Consider the following 18,399-nt stretch of genomic DNA (forward strand, 5'->3'; position numbering starts at 1 on the left):
AGAAAGGAGATAAGATGCATCAAAATGGAGCCCAGTTTTGCTCCTCTTGGTGCCATGGTGCCACCTTATCCTGCACTCGATGCTTGCTTTGTAAATGGATGTTTATGCATGCCGAGAAAAGGGGCAAGGAAGGGTTACTTTAGGTGTGCTGTTTAATTTGGGTGTGTTTGCCTGCACCTGTAGCTAGTTAAACATGTGAGAATGAGTCAGCAATCTTGTGAGAATGACTTGGCACAATCTACATTGTAAATGCTATTGCGTTTAAGGCAAGTTTGCTCTTGGCCAGAGCACAGTATGTATGCTGTAAGGCAGGGGTGGCCAACTTCCAAGAGACCGCGATCTACTCACAGAGTTAAAAACTGGCAGTGATCTACCCCCTTTTGTAGGGTTCAGGTCAAAGTTGTTGAGCTTTTTTTAGGAAGGAAAGCCATCCTTGTTTTGGGGGGGTTGCGTCAAAGTTGAGCTTTTTTTTTTTTTAGGAGGGAAAGCCCTGTTTGGGGGGCTTCAGGGCAAAGATGGGGAGCCAAAGCTGCTAAGCTTCTTTGGGGGGAGCCAGTGAACTACCAGTGATCTACCACAGACGTCCAGTGATCTACCAGTAGATCACGATCTACCTGTTGGACATGCCTGCTGTAAGGGGACTGTAAGGAGGCTCTATGCTGTATCTACAACTGTATGCTTTATATAAGTTCCTGGAACTGAATTATTGCCAGTAAAGCAACTGACTCCTCTTAGAAATGTTGGGCATTTTTCTGGTCTTTGGCACATTCCGCTGGCACTGGGATGGGCACTCTTGCAAATGCCCCAACATACTTAGCATGGTTGACCCGATTCCCGCCCTGTGTCCAGACAAGCTTACCTTGTGCAATTCATCATACACAAGCTGGTGTGCAAAACGCGGGCAGGGCTCCTCCTCTTGGAGGCTTTTGCTTGGATTCTCTTTGGCGGCCTGGTCGTTCTTGTAGACACAAGACCTGCAATGCAATACGAGATGAAGCGATTCAGAGTTGCCAGGCACCAACAAATGCCTAGCTGTCACCTGTTTAGCAGCGGCTTGTACCACTGCCGCCATCAGGATTCAAACTATCTATTTGCCAAATAAAGGCTACCTGGGTGCTGTCATCAACCCCTCTGTAATAAACTTGCGGCATTTGTAAGCACTCGTTTTTTAAACAAAACTGCTCTGAAAAATGAAAGAAGCTATTGTGAAAAGCAATGAACAAGAGCCAGAATACTGAAGAACGCTGCCAGGATAGTTCTCAGGCAGGAGGAAGAAACAAAAACTAGGGAGACCACTTCCGGGCATGCGCAGGTGGTGGCATTGCGGGCATTCACGACCCGATCACACGCACAGGGACTGAGAGCTCAGCCCCTGTGCAATTGGAAGGATTCCAGCCGCATCGCCCAAAGGCCGACCAACCTGGTCGGCCAGGAGGCGTGTCCTGCTTCCCTTTAAGCAGGAAACGGCGGGAATCCTCTCTCTTTCATTCCGGACCCCAGCTGCATAGGTTCTCCCACCCACCCATAGCTCTTGACCTTGCTATGGACTTCAGTTGGTTGCCTCGGTTGGCCAAGGGGCCTGGTAGGATTTTTTCCACTTGGACTAGCCAAGGCGGTTTTTTTCACCTACCTCATAGCAACTCGTCACAACTTTGGTTTGGTGGTTAGGCATTGGAAAACATCAATAGAGGTGAGAAGGGGAGGTAGTGCCATCACCTGCCCCTCATTCAAAGGGTATTCCGTTAAAGGATTCCGGGGGCGTGGCCCTGTCCGAAGCCTAGGGAGGTTAGGGCCTAAGGCACGTCCCTAACGGTGATCACAGGGGGAGTTCCAGTAGATACACATCACTGGGCTCCTTCCTGGTGGTTAACCCTTTCTGGACTTCCAACACACGGGTTGGGGTCGGATATAGTCAGTTAGGGTCCAATGCCTAAGCCAATACCACTCAACATCCGTAACCAATAAAGTTGTGGCCTTTCCGCCCATTAAACCTATATTACATCTCACGTGTTATTATTTCCCACGGGGAGGGAGGGACATTGCCATGCAATAGACAAAGCTCATGGATGATGATGAGGAAGCGGAATGGTGCCTATCCATGGTTATTAGGCCTGATAACTTCAGAAGCAGAACTGCAGAATACAGTCATACCTTGGTTATCGAACAGCCTAGTTCTCGACCGTTTTGGCTCCCAAACGATCAAGGCCCGGAAGTGAGTGTTCCGGTTTTCGAACGTTTTTTTTTTTGGAAGCCGAACATCCAACAGGGCTTCCGCGGCTTCCGATTGGCTGCAGGAATGCTTTGTTTTTTTTAATGTTTTGGAAGTCAAACGAATGGATTCCGTCTGAATTCCAAGGTACAACTGTACCTCCGAAACAGCATTTGTTGGTTGCAAGCAACAGGGAGGGCTGCAAACTTCACACACTGCTCATGGGCCTCGTCCAGAGAATAATAGTTGGCCAGTGTTGGAAACAAAATGCTAGAGTAGGTGAGAATGGATCAGGGCTGGAGAACCTGTGGCAGACTAGGTGCTGCTGGACTCCAGCTCCCCACAGTCCCGGATTGTTGGCCATGCTGGCTAGGGATAATGGGAGTCCAGCAACAGCTGGAGATCCTCAGGTTGACCAGCCCTGGAAGAGAACGTTAAATGGCCAAGAAGTGTCATAGGATGCTAATCTATATAGCGCAACTCTACTGACTCCCTGCATGCCGATCTTCACTTTTCTCATCCCCCCCCCCCTGCACTTTGAAAGGCCTTTATCTGTCAAGGTAACACCTTAAGCTTCCCCTTGTCGACTCCTCCTGCGCTTCCAGGTATCCCCACTCATCACTATTGGGAACAATTCCTGCCCTTCCCGCCCCCTCCCAAGCTGTAGGCTTGCCCATATTCTTCAACATATTTTAATGCCACTTGTCGGTTTAACAAAAGGGCAGCTCTTTAACAGTGGTAAGAATGTCGCACGCAGCAGAACAGTAAAATGGAAGCAGGGATAAAAACAGCAGTGCTGCAAAAAAAAACCAAACTCATCTCAGTAAATCCAGCTTAGACCTGCTGGAAAACCTGTGTGGGTCAACAGAAACCTAGAATTTCAGTCCCAAATGAGCCTTTCTGCATATAGAATTCCACATGGAAGGGGTCACATCTGAAAAGCCACCCCCTCCTCTCCCAGTGACCGTCCATCTTATTCAGAGAAGGGTCTGTTTGTTCTTCCTCAGATCATCCTTTAAGATACCCAGTTCCCAGCCCATTCAGGCTTTAAAAAGGAGAGACGTTCTTGTTTTCCAAGTTGCCTTCAAAAGCAGCTCCACATTCACTGCATTACAGTGTTTTAAACTGGAGATTATCACAGCATAGATGGCCTCTGCATCACTTCCAAGCAAGGCCTACCATGGTATTAGTACTGACTATTAATCATGTAAGGAAACTGGTTTATTATTTTTTAATCTTTGTTAACATGTATAATATATACTTGGAGCAATTCCAAATAACCAACGACACCTACACTCCCCTTTCAGAGGCCGCTGCTGAACCAGACACCACAGAGAAAATGTCCCCATTAAACATTTCCTACAGGAAAATTGGCCCTTAACTGCCCGGCATTTGTAACTCCTTTTTCCAGCGCCGTCCCCTTTGAGTTTTTCTCGGCAACCCATGAGCACCAGAACATTTTCCCCCTTCTCAAAAAAGTGCTGAGATGCTCCGCATTCCTGATGCTATGCCAGAATCCACACAGACAACATGCAAAGTCTTGGTCTTGCAACAGAAACTATCTGGGAGGCACATTCCAAATCACAAAAGCACAAGTCTGGATTAATATATCCAGAACAAATGCCACCACCGGGTTCTGTTCAGAAATGCCCCCAACAGAGGCGTCCAAACAAAGGGAAGGAATTGAGGAATTAGGAGAGCATGGGTTTGCCCCCTACTTGGTCACTGTGTGATGGGCCTCACATCCACACAGGAACCTACAGGTAAAACTCAAAAAATTAGAATATCGTGGAAAGGTTCATTTCTTTCAGTAATTCAACTTAAAAGGTGAAACTAATATATGAGATAGACTCATGACATGCAAAGCAAGATATGTCAAGCCTTTGTTTGTTATAATTGTGATGATTATGGCGTACAGCTGATGAGAACCCCAAACTAACAATTTCAACTTTGGGGTTTTCATCAGCTGTACGCCATAATCATCACAATTATAACAAACAAAGGCTTGACATATCTCGCTTTGCATGTCATGAGTCTATCTCATATTTTAAACTCCAGTAGCTAATGAAAACAATTGCTTACATAAATGGACTTTTCCATGATATTCTAATTTTTCGAGTTTCACCTGTACATGCTCAGAGACTAAAGGCACCAAGGCCCCAAATTTCCAACCAGTTCACAACAAAACCAGAGGGGAAATGCTGTGTGGCTTGGACCCACACACCTCTGACGCTACACACACAGGCTGTGATGCTAAAGCTATACCCAAATCCACAAGTGACCAGTGTGTGTGTGTGTGTGTGTGTGTGTGTGTGTGTACTCACGCGGTCATGCTGACAAGCTGTGACACTCCCATCCCTCCACCTCCGTAGGCCTAAGAAAGCAGCCCTGCTGGATAGGACAAAAGGCCCATCTGAGGCAGCATCCTGTTCTCAGTGGCCAATGAAAGTCCCCAAGCATAACCATCGAATTGTAGAGTTGGAAGGGACCATGTGGGTTATCTAGTCCAACCCCCTGCAATACAGTAATTTTTCGTCCAAGCTGGGGCTCGAACCCATGACCCCGAGATTAAAAGTCTCACCCTTCACTGACTGAGCTATCACAGCTGCTGCGTGTGATATTCTTTCTGACAGTGGCAGTAGATTACTTAGCATTCATGTTACAAGTTAACGGTTGATGCTATGTGAATACAGTCATACCTTGGTTCTCGAACACCTTGGTAGTCGTACGTTTTGGCTCCCGGACGCAGAAAACCCGGAAGTTAAGTGTTCCGGTTTTCGAACATTTTTCAGAAGCCGGACATCCAACATGGCTTCCGCTTGAGTGCAGGATGCTCCTGCAGCCAATCAGAAGCCATGCCTTGGTTTTCGAACTTTTTCGGGAGTCAAACGGACTCCTGGAACGCATTAAGTTCAAGAACCAAGGTTCCACTGTACTAAAAGTAATTGTTCCCGGCCACATTTTGAAAAGCATTCACTCCTTTTTGATCATCTTATCAGGGTAGCTGCCGGAAGGTTTAATTTTCATGACCATCAGCTCTTCCTCAATGCACGTTTTTCTACACATCACTCCTCTGAAGCCTCTACTTCGTATGAACAGAAAGTGCCGAAGAGCACTAGGAAGTGCAAATGAACCTGTTCCTGGTGCATGTTTACAAATATATGCAAAACCAGACTTTTTACTGGGTCTCTTGTCTGCAAGACTGAGAGCAGCTTATGGGTAGATATGGGACACTGCTTCCCTGAAAGGATCTGATGTTTCTTTCCAGGGAAGTAACTAATGGCAGTGATGTTTGAGGAGTGTGGACAAAATGCCACTTTCTCAGGCCTGGGTTTAAAAAACCCGGTATCGCTTCTGCTTACATGTGGCTACAGGAATACACACCCTTTGCGAATTAACACGAAGAGGCAAATACTATTTCACTCCAGGGGGAGGGCGGAGGGGAACCTTCTGCCACTCACCAGCTGTTCCGTACAATGTCATAAATCCAGAAGGAATTCCGAACATTCTCTTCCCTTTTCTCCTTGTCTTTGCTAAGTCCAGACAACACATGGATTTCGTTCAGTTCCGGGTCAATGGTAGCTCTTTGGGTGAAGCCGGTCATTGGGACTGTTGGTTGCGGGGAGAGAAGAGCAAAGCGACACAGTCAGTGTACGGTGGTAGCTGCTGGTGGTGTATTGCTAAACATGGCTATTTGAACTACAGAAAAAGAACCACTAGATGGCAGGAAAATCACAGGACCTGAAGAGACCCAAAGAAGCTACTCCAAATGTCTTGCCCTAGTGCAGGATCGACGAAGCTAAACCCCCAGTTCTAGCCACAAAACCTTTTGCAACCCAGCCAACTCATCTCTCCTGTGCCTTCATGTATGCTAAATTTTGCGAAAGCAATTTCTTTTAATACTAATTTTACTGCATCTGCTCTTTTTAAATTCACGCTTATCAAAGTCAATTGGTGTGAGATAGGGCGATAAATGGTGCTTGGAACGATGGATGGCATTGCCTTAAACTTCACAGCAAAGCTTAAAGAAGTTCAGAAACAATAACCCAGGAATGCAATTCTTATTCCAAAATCAATATGCATCACAAAGGCACAGATATGGATTTTTTGCACATCTTTTGCCTTGCACCAGACACCGACTGCATGAAGATTTCCTATTTTATCAAGATTCATTTCTTCCCTCCCCCCCCCCCCCCAATCTCTTCTATCCCCAACATCAGATCTACTCCTCCTGGAATGGAAATTGACTGGAACCACACAATTTCATGGTTTGGTTAATCTCCAGGACCCTTATGTCTCAGTGAACAGGAAAGTGGAGGGCAGAATGTTTTGGGTGAAATGGGAAACTACAGTTGATTAGGGACTTCCACATTGCATCCAGGCCTGCCAGAAAGTGGGGGAGGAAGTGGCCACACATGCAGGCACAAGGCTCACATGTAAGCTGAGACGCGATCATCAGAACGTGGCCATTGACCTTAGAAATATTTGCCTCGCTGGCATGCTGTTCACTGTACTATTCCCTCCCCCCAAAAAACCCTGAACAGATATTTAAAAGGAAAGGTCCCTCTTGCGATAATTCTCACAAAGACCACAAAAGGGGCATATCAAAGCTGTCCATCCCCCCTTGCTTTTGCTTTCCCCCGCAGAGGATTACTGGAGGTTTCTCTTTAATTCCCATAAAAGCATAATCAAATAATTGGCCGCTCCCGTTGTTTGTTGGGCAAGTCCCTGCTCCTGTTTCCCTGGGCAACCAGGCTTTCAGCAGGCATGTGTGACCAGCATGTGATCTCTGTGTGCTGGTTCTGTTTTTCTCTCCCCCTCCTTCTGGATCAGTTTACAGGTATTGTTTGGGGTGAGGCGTGGGGTGGGGGCTGGAGGAGAAGCTCCGGGAGAAAGTACCTGGTTACCCAAGGCACGTTGCTCAGAAAAGACATGGCTTGCAGGCGCCGGCAAATCACACAACTTAACACTTTGAAAGCCACCTGCAAGAAGGTAATTTTCTGCACAGAAGGCCCCTTCCCAAGGAGTGAAAATTCGGTCTGCGGCTAATCTTGGTTTATGGCTGTTTCCATGCAAAGGAGCACAGTGTGCAAGCAGCCGAGCTCTGCCGGTTGCTGCTGTTTTTCCTCCTCTTAAAAGCAGGGAAAACATCATGCCGTGACTAAGCAGTTCTAGACGATGCTCGGCTCCCCCACAAAACAAGAGAAAGCAGCACGTGGCTCGTTGGAGGGAGAGAAGAATCCTCATCCAAACCCATCTGCCTTCCATTTGGTTCAAATTCGCTACCTCATTAGCACGGCAGTGGAAAACAGGGTTATCCCCCTGAGCTTTTTGGTATCCAAGAAAAGCATTAAAAAAACTGGCATGGCCCAAGGCTGACGTCCGAAACAAGGGATGCGTCCGGATGCTGCAAAGAAAGGGGCTTTAAGCTGTTCTCAGCTTTTGGCATGTTACATTTATCCCTGGTTTAAGACCAAACTGGAAGGGTCAGTAAAAGACCTGTGACCGGACCTCAAGGGTGTTAAAAACAGCAGCCATGGGATGCGGTGCAATTCAGTCAAGGCCAAACTAGAGATGCAGACTGGATAGGAAAATCTTCTTTTCAGTAAAGGTTGTTTTTAACGGTTCTCAGCCTTCACACATTGGGCTTTTATCCCGAATCTGACCATTAGTTCTATCTAGCTCAGTATTGCCTACACTGACTGGCAGCAAGTCCCCGGGGTTTCAGATGAGGGTCTCTCCCAACCGTAGCTGGAGATGCTGGGGATTGAACCTGCGACCTTCTGAATGAATAAATGGGATCTACAGCCAATCTGTACCACTGGGCTATGGCTGCCCTGAAAAAAGGTAGTTTCATCCTTTTCTGAAAACCATCAAAAGTAGTGGTGACCGTCACCACATTGGGGAAGCCAATTCTGGAACTCCAGTGTTGTGTGAAAGCTTCCTTTTGTCCGTCAAGGATTTCCTGCTAACCAATTTCATTCGGTGACCCTGGGAGTTTTAGTGTTATGGGAGGGAAAAGGGGGGGGGATTCTGTCCACTTCCTCTGCCCCACGCGCAGTTTCATAAAAACAAGTTTTACCGAGCCAAACAGCCAGCAAATAGCCGGATGGCAAAAGCAAACACAGCCAGTTACACGCAGCATGTTGGATGGGAGTTAAACTTTGCCTCGAGAAATGTAGCTGAGAGTTCACAGGAGGACTTTAGGAAGTTGTTTATAGAGTGTGTGACAAAGTGGAATATGACGCATGGGCCATGTGAGCTGAGCCATATCAAAACAGCACAATGGATGGGCATTCCTTCTTGTTTTTAAGTGGACACCTCATCTTTGCAGGACAATCCATCTCTTGCCAGAGACAGGAAAGGGGGCCCTCCCACACACCGCAGCATCTCAGATTAAATGTTACTGTAAATCAAGCGGGTTTCCCCCCCCCCCTTCAGCAAAAGCACACTTTGAATTTTAAAAACAAAGAAGGATCGCATTTAAAAAAATGCCAGAAGAGTAGCCCTAAGGAATAAAAACTATTCTGTAACAGCAGGAGAATTAAAGAGCATTATTAGCAAAGAGTAACAGCTTGGGAATCAGTCCAGATGTGATTTCAAAATGCACCCACTGCTATGAAATCCCTGCCCCAAGAGGGCATATGAACAGATTCTCAGAGAAAGGGTACCCTCTAGTCACCTTGGAATAACAGCACAATCTATTTCTGTATCTATCTATAATTTTTATTGAAGATTTTCTTGTTTTTTCTAGGCCCAGGGCTCCAATTTAATTACCCCACATGCAGACCATTAAGCAAGCCCATTTCTTGCACCAACATGCTTAACAGGGAGAACATTTTAAAAAGCTACTACTCCCTGCATGCGTCCCTCTGCACATGCCAATACCGAGTATCTATTTGGTATTAATGTTTTATTGAAAAGTTTTCAATTATAAAGAAATAAAGTGATACAGCGGACCCTCGGGTTACGCACCTCTCTGGATATGTAATCTTCGGGTTGCGAAAGCGGCAAACCCGGAAGTATTTTTCCGGGTTTCACCACTCGCGCATGCGCAAAGAAGCGGCACCTCTGGTTACGGATTTTCAGGGTGCACACGGACCGCCGGAACTAATTAAATCCGTATCCAGAGGGTCCACTGTACAAAGAAGAAAATAAAAATAAAAAGGCACAAAAATGTGTAGAGAACAAAAAATGTATACAAAAAATACCCTAACCCATGCATTCTTTTGAAAGTTTGATATTATTTTCCTAATACATATGTAAATATTAACAGCCTACTACATTTTGTTTAAACTCATTCTAAATATTGTCATATTTATCCAAAGCAAATCAACGTCTGTAAGCAATCCATTCGTAAGTTGCGAGTGTTATCATATTGTCGATCCATTTATTAAAGGGGATTATATATTTACTAGTACATTAAACCCGTTAAATTAACGGGCGCTAGAACATACGTTGTCAAATTGTTGCCCCAGCAACGTCGGGGACATGCGCAGAGCTGACTGAGCGGCTCTCGCGCATCCCTGTTGCCCTAGCAACATCGGGAACACACGCAGAGCATCTCTGCGCTCCAAGTCCCAACGGCTGTCCGTGGGGCACATGCGCAGTAGCGCAATCCCACGGACACAGGGACTGGACACAGAGACACTTGCACTTTATTATTGTAGATTCTTCTGGTTTATCAATGTAAGTCTCAGCTACCATTAGAGCGTGTAGAATCCCTTTATGTTGTCCAGTTCTTACCTTCCAATACTGCATATCTAAAGGAAGAGGAGGGGGAGCTCGCCACTACTGCGCACATGGAGGCTAAATCAGGTCAGGAGCAGGTGGTGGAAACAGGGATGGCCATCGCTTTCGTTAGGGTAGACAAGCGACGGCGCTTAGCACTCTTGGGAAGCTGCCTTATGCAAAACTAAGTTGCCAAAACTTTGGCCGATAACATGATAGAAGAGGCCATGTTCACAGCAACGAACTCCAACGGGTCACCCTGCAGGAGTTTAATGGGCAGCCCGGTGTACCAGAACAGAAAGTACTTCACAGCAATTAAGCTGGCAGGGCTGCAAGCTGGTGCAGCAGAGAAGGAAGACATGAGCCAAGATCTTCTGTCTTTCAGGGATTTAGTCAACTTTACCGACCCTCCTCTCAAAAAAAGCATGTGCAACTAATTCAACTGAGAGGCTACGATTGTGTACCCTGCTGGTTCACACAAGCCTACGTTTGTGAGTTTTAACGGGGATTCCTCTGCAACAGCGAAAGGGTAAGGCTTGCATGCCTTGCACCAACTGTTTTTAAACAGCCCTATTTGGGAATACTCTAGCCACGGTCGCTGTCAAGACGAAGGGGCCGCTGCCCTAACAAAGGACACTGAGACAGAAGCATCACTGCTGTGTCAAGTTAAAGCTCTGCCTCATTAAAGCAGAGAGAAACAGCAAGCGTTTTACAAACTGGGCTTGGGTCCGTTATAGCCCATCGTGCGCCTTGTCAGATATGCCTACTGGGCTATTAAATAAGTTCTGTGGGTCACTAGGGGGTGCAAGCTCTTCCACAAAGGTGTTACAGCAAGGCATACTAGACAGAAGCTCTTGGCAGCTGCTGTTCAGCTGCTCAAAGGCCTGGATCTGGACACCGTCTTAAAACCAGAGCTCAAGCATGTTTTGTATTAGGGTGCCCCTGTTGTCATGGGCTGGCCAAATGTACTGCAGCCTTTAATTAATCAATTAGATCTTTTGATGTAAAACTTTTTTTTAAAGAAATGAACTGAGCAACCCATTAGGTTTCAAATGTTTTGTTTTTCAATTTAAACAATTACCCAAAGGGGGGGGTGGGAACCAGCCAATGACAGGCACAATCTTAGGAGCGGAGGGTGGGGGAAATGCCTCTTCTCCTAAGGCATTTACCTTCAACTGGTGGATCAGGGCTCACTTACTGGGTCACATCCTGACCTATCATAGGTCAGAAGAGCAGCACAAATCCCATACAAATGTATGGTAAAAAAAAATTAAGAAGTGGGTCCTCAGTAAAAATCATATTATTATTATTATTATTATTATTATTATTATTATTATTATTATTATTCTGCCCATCTGGCTGGGTTTCCCCAGCCACTCTGCATGCATGGGCTAAAAGTGGGTCCTTAATTTGAAAACTACTTCCCTAAGGTTTCTTTTACAATATATGTTAGGGGTAATGTGAGTGGTTCATGTGCATATCAAAGAACATAGAAAGCATGCTGTTTCTTAAAGACTCAAATGTATGCAGATTTAATGCATTAATTCAAAACTCATCTGATTAATCCATTAAGATTTCTTTAACTGGATTACTGGCAGCTACTGAAATTTTTGGGTGCCATCTTTACAGCAAATAAAGGGGCCCCCCAGGCACAAAAGCACAGAAGTTTATGTTGTGTGTGCAGAACTCTCCTCTCGGTTTTTTTCCGCCTTCTTCTCAATTTGCATGGCATGACTATGCAAAACTTGGCCTCTTAACTGAAGCTATCCACGCTATCATGTATTCCGCCAAAGCTGGAGAGAACCAAAAATGCTCTCAAGTCCAGCTTTCATACATGAAACAGCTCTGCCAGAAAGGAGAGGGGAGCAACATAAAAATGGCACCTACTTCCTGAACAAGTCTGGGTCACAGCTGCTTCCCTCATTAAGACGCTGTCGAGCCAGCTGTTTTTTCTGGCTTACTCGTTACAATTGCTAGGTATGTTCCCACCCATAGTCTTATTGCTGGCAACCAAAGGGGAAAAGGTAGGGGGATGAACGTTCAGCACTGTGTAGTAAGTGCTGAGCACACGAACTTAAATCTAGAGCCTCCCTGTTCTCCAATCAGTAGGCAGAAGCTTAAATAACTGGAGTTTGGGTAGGTGCCCACAATATTCATAAAGCCAATTTGCAGGGCCTCCCCATGCCCGACAAGAATTATGATTCTCTGTAAGGCATTGAACTCATCGTACGTTTAACAACAGAAAGTTGCTAGATAATGCTGGCTGCATGATAATATTCTAGGTTCCAGTCCCAACTATGAACCAAAAACAAAGCATGTTGTTCTTGAAAAGCAGCCACAGTTGTGAAATGGCAGCTTTGATTTTGTTATTTTATTTATAAAGCTGTTAAGGTGTTGTGAAACTAAAAGCCTTATCCATGAAAATTAAAAACTCGGGACACTGGGGCAGGTTACAGCAGCACATAAAACGAACAGTAAGGAAACAAAATTAAGAAAGTCTAGATGCCAAAGGAGCCAGTGTGGAATTTTGATGTGCCAGACATGCTTTTGTATCTTCTTTATGTACAGATGCGCCAACCAGATTATGTCCCTCTGCAACCCTTGGGAAATTTGAGATATTTGGTTGCAATGTTTCAAAAACTGAGAAATCTGTGAATGTTTACACAGCGAGCATTGCTGAGACAGACAGACAGACAGACAGACAGACGTGTGTGTGTGCATGCGCTCAGACAACAATTATGAGTTATAATTAGGATTACTGGTTAATGTAGGAGAGTCAATCTAGGGGAGAGGGTGGGGAGAGGGACCTCTGCTTGTGTTCAAAATCACTGAAAACCAAGCCCCTCTAACGAAAGCAACTTGTCGTCAGCATTTGCAGTTTTGACTATAATGGGCTTTTGTTCTTCCTTGTTGGGAGGCCAATTCTAACATTTCCCTTCACAAACAAGGGAAATGTTCAGAGCTGTTTATTTACTTTCTTAGACACATGAGGACGGTAAAACTGGCATTCTATTCATTCATGATTTCTAATGAGTCACTCGATAACAAAGTCTGCTATTCAAAGTAAGCAGGACAGTTTTTTCGTTTTTCTTTTAAAAAGGCAGAGGCTAATTATGTTGTTGTCCTTTGTCTAACTGGAACATGCAATTAATGTATCTGGCCAGGAGAACATGGCTGAACGTGCTTAGCCATAAGACAGGGGTCTGTTTTCAATGGAAAGTGAACTCATCACAGGTGTTTGCTAAAAACAAGAAGCCACATGCTGTTGTACCAAAAGGAGGTGCGATTTCAAGGGATGGGGCCATGGCACTCACTCCTGGTGGTGTGGTAGGGAAGGACAGGCTTCAGGGGTTAAGCTGTCCACCTGACATCACCCACCCTAATTCACACTTTTCTTTTGGGAATCTGACAGCCCTCTGCACCTTATTTCGGCAACCATCATCCCTATGATCCAGTGAGAGACCATTCACAGCATTTGCCACCTAAAGACCAGCACAACTCTTTGTAATCTAACAGGGGCTCAGTGACGGCAGCAGTGTTGTTTGTAGCCCCTGCTTATTTATATACATATTCTCTGCATAGTAAAGCTAGTTATCAAAATACAACTTTGGAATAATTCTCATTTCACCCCTTCTTTCTGGATCAGCAACTGCACCATTTATGATGATGAAAACTATTACTTTTCTAGGAACGGAGGCTGGACTACGTGTTCTCTTAATTGCACGAAAGCAATTAATATGTACAGTTTCGATAATGCAAAAAGCTGCCACAGCGTGAGGAAGAGGCGTGGGCTCAGATGGATCAGGGATGTGGAACACATGGGGGTGGGTGTTAATCCTTTCCTCATTCTGCAGCTCTGACAAAATCCACCCCAAACCAAAGCTACCCTCAGTAGAGAAGCTTCCATCAGCTCCACACACCAGTGCCCTGATCCTACAAAGACACTCCGCATAAGGTAATTAACGTCATTTGCTTTTGTGCAATGAACCACAATGCGTGATCTGACCCCACAAGTATCTTAGACAGCAATTTGAGGTGCTATGGAATAGGGGGAGGGCTGCCAATTCTGTGTTGCAACCCTAAGAGTATCACCAAATTGCCTCTGAAACAATGCTAGGTATCTCTGGCTGTGCAAATGAGCCGTTGAAATGCTGCATCATACAGATGCCAGCTTCCTATACCATTAGCACGGACAGGAATTCAAACATATGCAGTGAAGCCACTCACCCATCCCTGAATCTTTCTTGGTTCCATCTGAGATGATATCCACGTGATCACTGTCTACATCGTAACTGAAGAAATCGTTGAGGTATGTTTCGACCTCTGGCCACCAAACACGTACAGGCAACGATTTTTCTGAAGGGAAGAAAAGGTGGCATTTCAGTGACCAGGAGGAGCTTGTGAGCACATGGCTTGCAGTTCAGATGCCACGCAGCACACCTCAGCTGCTCTCAAGCCAAACCCTCTCTGGAAACTTAGTGGGAACCACTCAAAAATACCCTTGGTTAAGTTATTTTTTGCCCTTTAATTGTATAATTGATTTATTACTTTGTTGATTAAATTTAGGAATTTATTACAAAGTGGTACACTTTAATAATATATACCCTATATGGTAACAATAGACTAACATAATTTAGGCAGAGGGGGAGAAAAATGAGAACTTTAAATGTCACTATTACAATCTGCTGCATCCCTGTTCACAGAATCCTGCCAGACGTTCAGCTGCTAAAACAGCAACTGGTCCAATTTCAAAGTTATGTATTTATGCTAACTTGTAAGGTTACGGCCAACGTACTATTCTGGCCAAACGCTAAGAAGGGCTCAGCAGTTGCTCTCTGGGAGCTTAGAAAAGGGGAGAAAAACACTACAGAATGGGCAAAAACCTCAAAAGGATTATGCGGGCAAAAGTGTGTATAACAGGGATTGCTACACTACCTTGATGTTAACTTGGAAGATTCCATAGATTGAAATTAAATCCCAACATTATCCCAGCTACTCAATGTATTTTTGAGTTAAGAGAAAAGAGACACACCTTCAACAAGCAAAAACTGGCACTTGTTCAGAAGAAAAAGCAACCTTTCAAACTTTCAAATTTCCTATTACAATAACATACCAGATCCACAGCAATTGGAAATAAGGAAGCCAACATTCCCTTAGTTCACAATACTGGAGATTAAAATTGGCCCTCTGTTGGTTAATCAACTGTGAGCCCTGCCTTTGCACTCGTTTTCAAGTGCTGCAATGCAACTGAGGCTAAGGGTTGATGGAATAGTGCCTGGGCTTAGTGCTAGTTCTTACTGAATGGAACAACATGCAGTGCCCTATTCTGGACTGGATGTCTTCAGGGCCAGCATTACAGGAATCCTCTCGCAAGAGTTTCCACGTCCGGCACCGGCAGTCGAAGGCGAAGAGGCCACTGAATTGTGGCTCACTGGCTCGGCTGTCGTCCACAGCTCCCGTTGCACGTCAAAATCCTTCCCCCGAAGGTGTAGATCATGTGCTTCTCTGAATCCATACACATCTGCAAGGAGAGGAAGCGTGCATAAAAAACCACTTAACGGTACGCTTTTCTATAACAAAAGCAATGTCAAAATCAATGGTTAGAAATATAAAGTAGTGCTCGTTGAGGCCGCTGACTTGGTGCTCTGAAAGTTGGCCCAGGAATAACTGGATTCAGAAGGCTCTCTTTCTTCAAAAGCCACAACTGGGCAGACAGCGTAGCACAGTGAACAGAGAAGAGAGCCTTTAAGAATCAGAATACTGAAGACACCAAATCTCCATTCAAACTTCTAATGGGGCCAATCAAGTAAAACGGCCTTGCTGAACAGTAGCTACAGCCTCCGTTCCATTCAGCCCCCAGTCCCAATAACCTACTTCAACAAACCCCTAACTGAAATTACGTTTCCTTCCCTATCCTCTGTCTATGTTGGTTTCCTGACTGTAACCCCTTGGGGCAGGGGCCTCCCCCCCTACATGGTTTGTAACACCTGCAGACCTGATGGTCAAACACGAGCTTGGGGCCTCCATCCGCAGCGGTGTCCTCGCTGAGCAACATCCACGTGTTTGTGTCGATGTCGTAGCGATAGAAGTCGCTTTTCAGAGACTTGCTGTCCTCACGGAGGAATCCAGGTAACGGCCCAGCGTGTAGATCTGCCTCCAGCTGGATGTCGATGCACATCTTGTGGCAGGACCTGGCGCTGGGGCCATTCTACGGAGCAGAGAGAAAACAGAAAGCTAGTCACGTCTCACAGCCAACATGGCTCAGGGTGTTAGAAACTCGCATATAGGTGCCAAATGGCACCTTAAACCTGGTTACGGTTGCTATAACAGAATGCCCAGGGGCCTTTCTTGCAGTGAGATTTGCTGCTGCTGCTGCTGCTGCTGCTGTTGTTAATTTTCATTTCTGTACCACTTTCAGTGTTCGAAACTCCCATTGTTCTAGGCGCATTTTGCGACAGGGAATTTCATTAGCGCGAGCTGTTTCTGAGCAGTTTCTTAGCTCCTATCTTTCAAGTTTCAGTTTCTAACACTGACCGCTTTATAATTTACAGGGGGGGAAGTCTCAAGGCGGTTTACAGCAATTAAAACATCAAATCCAGAATAAAACAAATTCAAGCTTCAAGGGAAATATTTCAGATCATTCTCTAAGTGTCATTTTGCTTTCCCCATATTATTTTACCTACTTAATTTTTAATACTGGGTTAGACTGGACTAGACTAGACTCACTTTTCTCAGTCTGACTAACATTACATTATAAAAAAATAAAAAAATCATTCCAGTAGCACCTTAGAGTCCAACTAAGTTTGTTCTTGGTATGAGCTTTCGTGTATCTGAAGAAGTGTGCATGCACACGAAAGCTCATACCAAGAACAAACTTAGTTGGTCTCTAAGGTGCTACTGGAAGGATTTTTTATTTTATTTTATTTTATTTTGACTATGGCAGACCAACACGGCTACCTACCTGTAACTTTCCCAAGGAAAATGTTCATGCTTTTATGCCCACCTGTATTCCGCCATTTTATTTAGAGTGAAGAAAATAACTCGGCAAAGTTGCTCGTTGTTATACCATGCTGAGTGGATACCAGTAAGTCAAGTTATGCAGGGAATTTAAGAGCTGCGGCATTCAGCCAAAATTTACAGGAATAAAACTGCTTTTGGGACAGTGGGCTTTCACAAGACGTAAGCTCCTGAGTCACTAAAACCTGATATGGAACATGGGAAGGTTCACTAGGAGTGGGAAGACAAATCCGTAAGATGACATTCTCCTTAAACACACTTGCCCTCAGTATCCATACCAAATTTTACAAGAAGCATGCCGACCTTTGTAGCTCAAAGTTAAATTTTAAAAGCCTATCTCAACCCAAGCAGCTCTAACACATCTTTTGTCCAAGGAGCAGTGTGCATGGTACTTTAAAAAAAAACAACAACAACAACCCACCACAACAACCCTGAGATATGGTTGATACAACCACAACAACCCTGAGATATGAGATAAGCAATATGGTGAAGTTGGGGTTTGAGCCTGGTCAGAAAATACAACCTACTTTCCCACTACTCTGAAAACAACTGGCCGTTTTATCGAGCATCGTAAGAGGGAAGAGTCCGAATTTTGCAGGGTATACGGCTGCATGAAGCTTCCTTACAGAGGGCCAGGTTGCTGGCTCATCTAGCCCAGGGTTTCCAAAACTTGGGTCTCCAGCTGTTTTGGACTACAACTCCCATCATCCCTAGCTACCGGGACCAGCGGTCAGGGATGAAGAAGCTGTAGTCCCAAAACAGCAGGGAAACCCTGCTGTAGAGCAAAATGAACTGATTTGAGCCATCATCTACATGTGTGCTCTTCAAACATCTGGATGGCTATAATATAATATAGACAACATTACGGTGGGAGTAGCTAAAATATCAAGCTCTCCATGGATGACTATTCCCTTAGGGAGGAGTGGAAGGCGAGGCAGAGAGAGGAAGCAAAGGCGGGGCTGTCGGGCTCCATCAGCAGCCAGCAAGACAACTGTGAACATCATTGCTGGAGATTTCAACCATGCTGAACTTAAAACTGTTCTCTGAACTAGACAGACCATAGGTCTCTGTTCCTTGTACCAACATACATCCCCTCAGGAAACGGGCTCTCAGTATAACAAGGACTGTTAAAATCTGGCATGAATGTGCTACTCACCAGCTGAAGGACTGTTTCAAGAGATATTTTCGACATCTATGCTGTATCAATCGCTGCACAAGTACTGTTTTTGTGTTGCTTTTTTATGGGAAAGCATCCAATTTCATTGTATTTGTACAATGACACTAAAGAAATCTTATCTTATCTTATATTGCCTCTTAATTATCTCTTCTCCAGGCTAAACTTTCTCAACTCCTTCAACCTTTTTTCTCACAGGAAATCTGCCTCCACGGCCCTCTTCATTTCTGTTGCCCTTCTCCGGACCCATTCCGGTTTTTCAATATCC

At 45.0% G+C, this 18,399-nt stretch overlaps 1 protein-coding gene across 1 annotated transcript in view; it reads right to left on the minus strand.

The window, feature by feature from the left end:
* MKLN1 (muskelin 1) overlaps positions 1–18,399 on the minus strand; it is an 83,059-nt gene that overhangs the window by 12,954 nt on the left and 51,706 nt on the right. The window contains 9 exon segments of the mRNA XM_033161591.1: positions 860–974; positions 5,671–5,818; positions 14,168–14,257; positions 14,260–14,296; positions 15,239–15,391; positions 15,393–15,461; positions 15,936–16,051; positions 16,054–16,096; positions 16,098–16,148. Of these exon segments, the coding sequence (XP_033017482.1) occupies positions 860–974; positions 5,671–5,818; positions 14,168–14,257; positions 14,260–14,296; positions 15,239–15,391; positions 15,393–15,461; positions 15,936–16,051; positions 16,054–16,096; positions 16,098–16,148 (822 nt within the window).

Source organism: Lacerta agilis, chromosome 10 (genome assembly GCF_009819535.1).
Source record: "Lacerta agilis isolate rLacAgi1 chromosome 10, rLacAgi1.pri, whole genome shotgun sequence".
Lineage (NCBI taxonomy): Eukaryota > Metazoa > Chordata > Lepidosauria > Squamata > Lacertidae > Lacerta > Lacerta agilis.